The following is an 11,085-nucleotide window of genomic DNA, read 5'->3' on the forward strand; positions in this document are numbered from 1 at the left end:
TTTTTTCTTTCTTCTTTTTTTTTTTTTCGTCTTTGATGGGTACGGTATAATTTTTTTTTTTTTTTCTTTCTTCTTTTTTTTTTTTTCGTCTTTGATGGGTACGGTATAAAAGTCTTTAGGAATTTGACCCGCTTTCTTCTCCCCTCTGTATTTTCAGGTTTGCAGAGCATGCCAGGGGACTACGTTTCTCAGGGTGGTCCTATGGGAATGAGTATGGCACAGCCAAGTTACACTCCTCCCCAGATGACCCCACACCCTACTCAGTTAAGACATGGACCCCCAATGCATTCGTATTTGCCAAGCCATCCCCACCACCCAGCCATGATGATGCACGGAGGACCCCCTACCCACCCTGGAATGACCATGTCAGCACAGAGCCCCACAATGTTAAATTCTGTAGATCCCAATGTTGGCGGACAGGTTATGGACATTCATGCCCAATAGTATAAGGGAACTCAAGGAAAAAGGAAACACACGCAAAAAACTATTTTAAGACTCTCTGAACTTTGACCAGATGTGACACTTAATATGAAACTCCAGACAGCTGTGATTATTTTTTACTTTTTGTCATTTTCCATCAAGCAACAGAGGACCAATGGGACAAGAACACAATGTGAAACGATGGGCTCATTGGGACAATATTGTCCATGCAAAGATCCTCTGGAGAGAGACTCCGAGAGTTAGAACTACTGTAGCATAAACATAGGGACTAAGTTAAACTTGTACATTTCTGTTGATCACTCCGTTACGTTGCCTCAAATAGTTTTAGAAGAGAAAAAAAGAAAATATATCCTTGTTTTCCACACTATGTGTGTTGTTCCCAAAAGAATGACTGTCTTGGTTCATCAGTGAATTCACTATCCAGGAGAGACTGTGGTATATTTTAAACCTGTTGGGCCAATGAGAAAAGAATCATGCTGGGGCACGCAATGGACACTTGGCTGAACCTCAACACTCTAACTCCAGTGGCTAGAATGTGTTTTCATGCCCAGCCTTTGTTCCCCCATCAGTGTGTCCTTTAGTTTCAAACAGATCTTCATAGTTTGTGCTTCATAAGCCAATTTCTTCTTATGATTTTGGGGGACTGTTCTTCAAAGAGCTTGCCAATGAAGATTTAGAGACAGAGCAAAGGCTTCTTCAAGTTCCGAGCCTTGGCTGTGGACAAAACAATCTTAAGTTGGGCAGCTTTTCTCAACACACAAAAAAAGTTATTCGTGGTCATTGCACCGTAAGTAGGATTCTATCAGGAACTCAAAGCTTGGGGGATAAGAAGGAGCAAGAGAATACTGTAACAAACTTCGTACAGAGTTCGGTCTTTTAATTGTTCCATGTTAGATATTCTATGTGTTTACCTCAATTGAAAAAAAAAAGAATGTTTTTGCTAGTACCAGATCTGCTGTGGAATTGGTATTGTATGTCCATGGGATCCTCTCTTCTCAGCACGTGTTCCTCACTAGAAGAAAATGCTGTTACCTTTAAGCTTTGTCAAATTTACATTAAAAATACTTGTATGAGGACTGTGACGTTATGTTAAAAAAAAGGTGTTAAGTCACAAAATGCGGTAATAAATATTTCATTTTTGATTTTTTGTTAGGCTTTGGTGTTTTTAATGGTTTGAAGGTTGCAGGATGCCAGTTACTGTGCACTGATAAGAGTAGGTGACGGTCCCCTCCCCACAGGAAGCTGAGTACAGTGAAGACGCAGCGACAGTGTTCCAAGTCATCATTTGTAGCTTTTCATTGTGTGTCTGGACTCTTAGGTTTCATCAGCAGACAACTTCCAAAGGTATGAAATTGTGGGCATTGTAACCAGCCTGAGGAATCACCTTCAAAGTGCCCAGCCTGTCTTATTAGCAATGCATGATGTTTTCAAAAGTACTTTCAGATAAAGCTTTTGCCTATGCACCCACCACTAGAATGAAGGGTTTATTCCAAGTTAGTTTTATATAATAGAAAATAATGTGTGTGCTCAGCCATGATGCATCTGTATTTTTTCCATCTTTCTAAAGTACCGTTGACTATGTAAATTAAAACTTATATAGAAATGTTTATAGATAAGTAAATACCTTCTATGGAGTTGGAAATCCTACGCTTAAAAGAATGATCAAGCATTAATATTTAAATCAAATGACCCAGTGCTATCCTTTTAGATGGTTTTTTTTCCCATGTGCTTTGGTGGCTCACGTGTTTTCTTTAAGAAAGAAAGAAAAGGGCAAGAACAGACAATATGATAGCATTTTCAAAACTTCACTTGGTGATGGAGAGGCAAATGCTTGTAGATATTGTACAGTGTCTGCTAAGGTGTGGGAAACATGGAATAAGCTGGAGGTACCTGCACACCCTTAGATTTTCCAAATAAACACACTGCCTAGACTGTTCTAACCCTTATATGTTGACTCCTCCATTTAAAGGGACAATAAACAGGAGGTAGATGGATGATTCAACTTGATGGGGGAAGAGCTCACTAACCATCCAAACTGACACTTGGAAGCAATCCATAGTAGCATCTTAGGCAAGCTCTTCCACGCTTCCCCTTGAGCCAGCCTTAATGGAAACTCTACATGTGAATGAGCAAGAATATAAATTGCTATTGTTTCTTTTATATTGTTAAGTAAAATTTTTATAAGTGCATTTATCACTTTAATTACTGCCCTGCTCTTTAAACCTAGAAATAGCATTGCTTGACACAAGCACACTGAGCCTGTAAAACACACACGGCTTCCCTCTCCTTTCCCCTGCTCCATTTCCCAGGGAATCTTTCTGTAAAATTTCAATATTTGCATATGTTTACTTTAAATGCTCTGATGTAAACCCTGACAAGTTCCTCCGTTATAAACTAACTCTCCCATCAGTGGAGAGGAAAGAAAATGCTATCAGCAGTTGCTTCTTCCATTGCTTTCTGTAAGGTAAATGCGGAAGGGTTTCTTTAATCAGAAGCTCGTGTTTATAAAAAGTGTTTTATGGAGTTATTACATTATTCCACGAAGGGTAGAGCCCAGAGCTGTTGAGCCTTGGTTTGAATTCGCAAATTCATCTTAAGCTTACTAGCTTGGCCAATTTGTCTCCTATCATGCTAATTTTAATCTTAGATATTTGGATATGAGTGATAATTGTAGTAATAGCTATGCATTATCTTGCCCCACCCCCACCCTGTTCTGTGACAGAGGGATGATGAATTTGTCCAATTTTTATAGTGCTTTTTATACCACCTCAGAAGGCGCTCGCTCCTATCTCGGGTTTACTATTTAGTATAAAGAGTTCCGATTTGGGTATATTTAAGAAAGACTCAGCTGTCAAACGCAAAGAAACTGGGAATGGTGTTTTGACAACCATATAGTGTTAAAGGAAATACTGTAGTCTGAATAAAATTGCTTATGTTCTCCAAAACAAGAGTAATATAAAAACACTTTTTTATTTATATGGAAAAGCAAAAGCAGAAATAAACTCCAAAGGTTTCCCTTTCTTCAAGAAATTCCGAGAGAGAGAGAGAGAGAGAGAGAGAGAGAGAGAGAGAGAGAGAGAGAGAGAGAGAGAGATGCAGTCGCCATCTGTTAAGGGTTGGGAATTGAGCAAAAAGCCACATTTTGAAGGAGAAGAAAAGTCCAGAGAAGGCTGAGCCTTCCACGCTCCCTGCTCATCCCCGGGTCAGCAGCACACCGAACCCCCACTCCAGCTCCCTGGATGGGGTCTGCCCTGTCCATCAGGGTCCTCCTCGCAGGCTGGCCCTCCCACTCCTGCCGGCCTGTTAACCCGGAGCAGACCCGGGAAGGGAAATGTGGCTAATATCTCTAGCAGCTGTCAAAAGGGGGGCCCTTCCTTCAAAGGGATTCTGCACAAATTCTTCATTAGTCTTGCAGGCCAGCAATTTGATAAGGAGCCTGGACCTCCGCTGCAAGTTGCCACTATGCTAAGGGTCCTCTGTTGAGGTGTCTAAGTGGCCCAGTGGCCCTAGCTAGGCGGGCACCCTGGGGTGCAGGGGTAGGGGAGATGCGGAGGAAGGCGGGGAGCAAGGAGTATCTGGCCAGCTGTCATGCGTGAGAAGACCTCCCCCTCGCGAGTGTATTTACTGCACAAACGAACCTGCTACAAACTGATGAAGGGGACACTGAACAGTTTCTTTTGCAGTGATCAACTAGGGGCGTCGCGCGCTCGTAGGGAGCCCCCGGAGTCCCACCGGGGCTGGAGGAAGGTGCAGCGCCGGACTCTGGCGGTCAGATTGTGATGAGAATGGGGACCGTCGGTGCAGTGTTTGAAGGGAGGTTTTAATATTAATAGTTTCGCTGTAGAGACAGAAGGGAGATTGCGTCTACTGCTCCTCGGGGCAGACTCTGGGTGACAGGAATGATGGATGATCCGGCAGAGCCCAGCGGCCCCTCCCCTCCAGCCCCAACAGTGTCAAAGCTACTTTAGCTGAGGCTTTAGAAATAAAATAAATAAACAGCATCGCCCCCTTCTCTTCGCACCGCCGCCCCACCCCCCGCTTTCCGACACCGATTTATGGATCATTATGAATCAATTACTGCTCTCAATACTTTCCCACTGGCTTAAATAAAACAGTGGAGAGATGAAAACGTGGGTTTCGGTACGGGACTTTTTTCTTTCTTTCTTTCTTTCTTTCTTTCTTTCTTTCTTTCTTTCTTTCTTTCTTTCTTTCTTTTTCCTTTTTTTCCTCTGACGGGAACAATCTCAAAATCCATTATCTCATAATCAGAGCCCTGGGTTAGGAGGTGAAGTGAAAAGAAAGGGTCACTCAGGAAGTAACTCGGGAGCTCCAGAGGGGGAGGTGTCGCCCAATCTCTGTCTTTGTGGTATTTGGTTTGTTTGTTGTGTGTTTGGGGTGTTTTGAACGCAAGAGAGAAGGGCTGCGCGTGAGAATCCGACGCCTCCAAGTTCTGTGACCTGACCCTTAAACCCCTTTGCCGAATCCTCCTGCAGTGTGTGCCTGAGCAAGCATCTCTTGGTGGCCTGCAGTGAGGTCGCACGTGGGGAAAGGTGTGGAGGAATGGACCGGGCAGATTTGCACTTTGTTATAGACAACTGTGCTTGGGCGGCTGGGGGGCCGCGCGGGGACAGTCCCCCTCCCGCCACTCCGCCCAGTCCCGCATGCCGCTGGCTGGTTTTGTCTTGCAACTGTTTAGGATCTGGACAACCCCCCCACAACCCTCGCTCCTGCCCCCACCTCGCCCGCCAGAGGCTTTTCTTTCCTCTCCGGCCTCTGGCGGGGCGGCGCTCTAGGTCCTTGTAGGTGTTTCTATGACTACATTGTGTGTGTGGGAGGGTCAGATGTGGGGGTTGCCCGAGAGAGGGCCGTTCCTGGGCGGTCATTTATCAATGTCACCCACATAATGATTCTCTCTGCAGCGTCCTATTGATGAGGATAATTACATTAGCTCAGAGTGACTGATCAATGAAAAACCACCACACAAAAACTTCTTCACTCCTCTATAATACCAAAAACCGATACAGAAATAACAGAAAGTCGGATTCCCTTCCCTTCCTCTATCCACCAATGGTTCTGCACGTCACCACCAACCCCCCTCCCGCTTCAGGACCCGGGAATAAAGTAACAAAATAAACCTAGGTTTGTTTCGTTCAAGGAGGATGTAGTTTTGCCTGTGAATGCATTTGCTCTAAATGCGTTGGCGTCGTTCCTCCTTTGGTAAAGAATATCAACGGATTTGCTACTGTGGGTGGCTTTTAGAGTGGTCTGTGGTTTTCCGTTCTTCTTATTTTTTTCCCAATTGGACATTTCCCCTCTACTTCAAAAAATGATAGGCAATTCTTTACATACATCAACGAAAAAAAGAAAATATTCTAGATCCCTTCTCTAGATTAAAAAAAAATAAAGCATTTGCCTTGATAGGGTTATCTTTTTGTCTTTATCACTTCACAAAGTAGGGCAATTAAAGATGTGATGTTATGTGGGGATTAAGGGTGGATCCATTATATGGCCGCATAATTCGCTATATTCTCGCCTGAAAGTTTGCAGCTAAATTACGATTTCGCTTTTTCTAGACTTAAAAATCAATATTTTCTCAATTAAAGAGAATTTTAATGCCTTACTTGCGAGTTGTTGAAGGCGCTGTAAATTTTATTGTAATGTTTCTTAGCTTCGAAGTAGATTCAAGAAACGTTTGTTCTCCAGGTCTTTTTTCCGTGTCAGAGATCCTAGCCAGGAACCTTGCACTGGCTTCAAATGAAATACCAGCTAAAAAGGTAAGGAGAGTTCGGTAGGGAACCCGGCATTGGAAAGGAACCGTCCTCGGCCAGAGGCCATTGTCTGGAGCATTTTCACCTCTCTGGGTCCTACCTGCCTCAAGTAACAGAAGTGTTCATTTAATCTTTCCCAGAGCAAAAGATAAGGTACTACCATCTGCTCTGGGACAGCCAGAAAAAGAGGTGTATTTCAGAGAGATTCTAGACGCTTCCCAGTGCCCCCACCCCTTCCTCTTTTCTCTAAAGTGTACCTCAGAAAGACTCTTTCACAAAATCTGCCATATTTGACGCACGCCCCAGCGTCTGGGTCCAGGTTCGCTCCCCAGTCTCAGGAGCACGCACTGTTTACAGATGTTTTCTCCTTCCACGCGCCCCACCTGGTAAAAGTTCTCGGAGAGAACTAACTGGTGTCTTAACAGCCCAAGCCTGCTACTGCTCTTTCCTGCAAACTTCAAGTCTAGTGACCTGGAGGATAGCTTTGAGAGGAGGTTGCTGAGTTTCAGAAGGCCCAGAGAAGCCCAAGGCCCAGGGACTGGATGAAAAGCAAGGTGGAGAAACTTTTTAAAAAAGCAGAGAGACGGAAAATTGAGCTGTGATGGGCTATAACGAGGGTGTGGCAGAAAGTGAGTCTTTCTGGCTTATTTATAATTTAAGAAGCGATAACAAAGGAATGCCCAAGGATTGCTACTATTTTTTTTTAACCCAAGGTCTGTTTAAAAAACGAGTCCTCAGAGGTACCGGGAAGGGCCCAGTATCTCAGAGGACCTTCAGAGTTCCCTTGGCAGTCCACTCTCAGTTCAGTAGACTGGGGAGAGTAATCTGGGGAGAGGCTCTGTGTGTGGTGAACGGCGGGCGGGCGGGCGGCGTAAGGAAGGGTATGATGGGAAGGGGCACCTACGTATAATGAGGCTGCCGTTTTAAGCTGAGTGGAAAAGGAGTGGCATAGACAAAAAGCCACACACACACACACCAGGCACTTTAAATTTATTCTCACCTATCTGCCTTCTTTTTATTTGCTTCTCTAACTACACATCGACGGACTCCCTATTCCTAGGTGGGGAAACAGAGCATCATGCTGAATTGCAGACCCGCCGGACAGATCCCCTATTTTCAGTAGATTCCTGACGCATAAGCCCAGACCGTTGCCTTTTTATAGAGGGAATCCGGCTTTGTTAATGTATTTGTACTTTTCTGCTTTGGAGGAAGGAGGAGGTAGGCGGAGGGGGAGGGGATCAGAGCACAAAGACTTTATCTAGTTCTCACCAAGCAGGTTTCAAAATAGGAACTTAATGGGGAGAAAGAATAAAAATAAAGGCCGTGAGAATTGTGCACCACAACAAGTTTACGAGTCTGCGAATATTTTTTTCTTTTGAATATTGTTCTCCTCATATTGAAACATTTTCAAATTTTAATCCTTTAGCAGACAAAACCTCAATATAAATATGACATGGGCCACTGGCAAAATAACGAACTTAAACTCAGCGCACAGAGGGGAGGGGGTGCGGGGAGAAGAGAGAGCCCTTTCTGATTAATAACTAGCAGGGTAATGTTGAGGGCTTTTTCTGCCCGATTGCCTTTTTGAATTAGAGCCGATTTCTTCACACTTCAATAGTGCCTGTCTCCTTTAAAATGATTGGCAGATCTGTTTCTCTTTTTTCTCTCCCTGAGACTTAATGATGTAAATTTTCTAATTAGTTAAATCATATTGCTTAAAGGGCTAATATTTACCGTGTAAGAAATGATTATTCTGATTTGAACCTCTTGAAATATTTCGAGAAATAACATTTGGCTTTTAGGCTGAGGGATGAGAGAGGGGGAGGCGCGGATGGAGTGAGGGAAGGCCCGGACCGGCAACATGTTAAATTAATAGTTCAAGTTGAGCTGGGCTCACACCCCAAGTCCGCTTTTATTTTTCAATCAGCGAAGATTTAATTGGCAGCCCTCGGGCCGGGCGATCTGATATTTTCTCATTAGTTTCCCATCACTAATCTTGAGTGTTAGATTGGCTTACAGGTTGTCAACATTTGACCAATTTTATTTGGGGGGGGGGTGCGCATTATGACTCCTGGATGTGAGATCTGCAAATAAATCCTGCTTGGATCAGCGGAACTAACAGGCGAAAAAAATGTTGACTATTCATCGTCGCATCTAATAAGTTGCATTAATGTATATTTCAAGACGGGTGATTATATGTGCGCTGTAAAGACACAGACGAAAAGAGGTCGGTGCGGGAGCACTAAGCTAGTTGAAGTGAAACGTAGATACATTTCGAGCCCAAGGTAAATAACCCGAGTGGAATCTCTGTTGAGGGTTTAGGAACTAAGATCCTCCTCCCCTTCCTCCTGCAGCTGCGTGAAACCGCCAAGCTGGTGTCGCCAGCTCTGAGCGGCTCGACCGGATGGTCCACGGATAACATCAGAGCGCCCCCTGCTGGCCAGCAGCGCAGACCGCGGCGAGCCAGCCCCCTGCGAAGCCAATGGTGTTTTTCTGTACCCCCCATCCTCCCCACCTACTCTCTCCCCCATTCCTACCCTCGTTCGGCTCTGCCGCAAGGGAATAGCTTGTCAAGGCTGAGCATTTAAATGAATAAATGATAAAAAAAAATAATAACAAAATAGGAAGATACCCACACCGTCTCTTGGCCTCGGGGAATAAACCACCAAATTCCTTAGCAAAAGAATACTTTTTTTTTCTAAATCTCTTTATTCTGTGGTGTTTTGCAGTATCTTGCTTCCCCCCTTTCAGGTTTAACGTCCAAAGAAATGTTTTAATGGACAATTTGGAAGTTTTTTAATTAAAAAATAGATATCTAATAAGGGAAAACCAGGAACTCCTAATATTTCTTAAAAAAATCAAACTCCTGGGGAAATTTTGCAGTTTTATAAAAGTCTACGGGAATCACTTTTGGAATGTAAACAGTTCCCAATTTGGGGTGACCCTTTTGCGCACAGTAATGGGACCCCAGCCCATTGAAAATTTGTCTCTTTCTGTGTCTCTCTTTTTTAGTTATCACCGTATCTACACACAAATATGTCTTTTCCACGCGTGTTTTTTCCCTGGTCCTGCTTTCCGGCCTTTTCTGGATGCAGACGGGGTGTCTGGAGAGCACCCCAAAATCCTGCCGGAGTGTAGGCATTTCATCTCACTCCGACGCTTCCCGTCCACTGCAAGGTGCACCATTTCAGAGGGCTGGGGTTCGGTGCACAGCGGCATCCTTCCAATGTCCCGATTACTCTTGCCTGGGGTTTCTGTGTGGTGTGGAAGGCAAAAGCACACAGGTAAAGCGAACCGAGCTCCACCGCGCCTGCTCCTGGGAGAAGGCGCAGGCAATGAAGCCTAGACTAGAAAGGGCTCCCCGCAGCAGTGAGACACCCCCCACGCACACACCAAGCATATCAGCCTACCACGCAGAACGACTTTACCTTCTCGGGGAGTTTTTGGTTTTGTTTTTTTTTTTTGAACCAAATCTTGGGGGTTTTCTGAGAATAATTCTGAGGAACGAGGCTCTGGAGGCTCTGGGGGAGGAAAGAGCGGCGGGCGGGGAGGTCGGAAGCAAAAGGTGCGTCTCCTTTCTTTTCTCTTCAGGGCGCCTAGCTCTTGGATTGCGCAATCCGTTCTCTATTCTGACTTCTCTGCAGATTCCATTTTCACAGCTCAGGCCCCACCCCCACCCCACCCCCGTCTGTGGATGCTGGAGGCCTGGGTCAGGAACTCTGGGGTCTCACAGGAAAGGGACGAACCTAGGACAAGGCAGTGATGGCAGACAACCTAGATCCTCTAGACAGAATAGGGATGCCTCGGTGCAGCTGAGCTTGAAACGTAAGTGGGGGCTATTGTGATAACTGAGATAAATTGAAATATGTATTGCCAAGCAAGCTGTTATGGGAGGGAACCTGTTTTGAGATTCATTGCATTCAAAGTTACTTCAAAAGTCTTCTCTGGGGAAGCCTGGCAGGGCCGTTGGCTTTTTGAAAGGTCCCCTTTAAGCTCAGAAGTGTAAGAGAAGTTATTGCACAACACATGGGCTGCCTTAAATATGTGTGCATATAGGTATATGCATGCACGTGGAACACATAGCTGTCTAGGTAGCTATTTAACACAATAAAACAAACACAAAAGGCAGTGGACCGCACTGAAGCTGAACCTGGAACAAGAAGTATTTCGGCAATATACTCTCATGGATGGGAGACCTGAGGAAATCCTACTGTTTGCCTATGTTCCGCTTAATCTGATAGGGAGACATTGGCAGTCCGCTCAATGTTCTAAGAAAACTGATGCAAAAATCCCCCAGAAGAGACAGAAAATACCCTGCCATTAATCTTAAACCACTTGAAGATTATGATTGAAACAATGAGATCACCAAGACTTGGCTTCTCAAATATCTATTAACAGTCCGGTGCCTATATTGTGGCAACAAAATCAACTCTCTGGGAGGAATAGCTCTCTGTCTTAAAAAGAAAAAAAAAGCAACTTTGTTTTTGTTTTGTTTTAAAGAGGAAGGAAGGAAAAATCAGCTAAGGAGCCTGCTTTAAACACCCCAATCTGCTGCTGGTCAGACTGTCCTGCACCTCTAGTTTTCTCAGCTGGGCTACAAAGGAATCTAATGATGCCTCCACGGGATGGAAAGGAAGCGTCAATTCCGCGTGTTAGTGCCCCTCTTTCTTAGAAGAACTTAGTTGTTCTTTGGAAATGTTCAGAATTTTGCAGTTGAAAGTCGAGCAGATGTAAAAGATGTTCCCTTGTCCACAGCTATCAGCTGGCTCCTGTCACTTGAGTTTGCAAGTTTTTGTGTCACATAGAGAACGTGGGAAAGAGAATTAAATATCAATATTGTATACTTTCAAGTAACTCCCCCCACCCCACCCCGCCC

At 44.5% G+C, this 11,085-nt stretch overlaps 2 protein-coding genes across 9 annotated transcripts in view; one reads left to right on the top strand and one right to left on the bottom strand.

Annotated features, from left to right (window-relative positions):
* Nucleotides 1-1,583, top strand: part of Meis2 (Meis homeobox 2) — a 207,960-nt gene extending 206,377 nt beyond the window's left edge. For 4 of the 8 annotated variants that reach the window (XM_005364203.3, XM_005364204.3, XM_013352695.2 and 1 more), the window contains exon 12: nt 158-1,583. In XM_005364203.3, coding sequence (XP_005364260.1) covers nt 158-444 — 287 coding nt within the window. In that variant the 3' untranslated portion in view covers nt 445-1,583. The remainder of the gene's footprint in view (nt 1-157) is intronic. The other 4 variants (XM_005364205.3, XM_005364206.3, XM_013352696.2 and 1 more) reach the window with 1 other exon arrangement.
* C14H15orf41 (chromosome 14 C15orf41 homolog) overlaps nt 1-11,085 on the bottom strand; it is a 305,328-nt gene that overhangs the window by 11,005 nt on the left and 283,238 nt on the right. The window lies entirely within an intron of this gene.

This window comes from Microtus ochrogaster, assembly GCF_000317375.1.
Source record: "Microtus ochrogaster isolate Prairie Vole_2 chromosome 14 unlocalized genomic scaffold, MicOch1.0 chr14_random_1, whole genome shotgun sequence".
Classification (NCBI taxonomy): Eukaryota; Metazoa; Chordata; class Mammalia; order Rodentia; family Cricetidae; genus Microtus; species Microtus ochrogaster.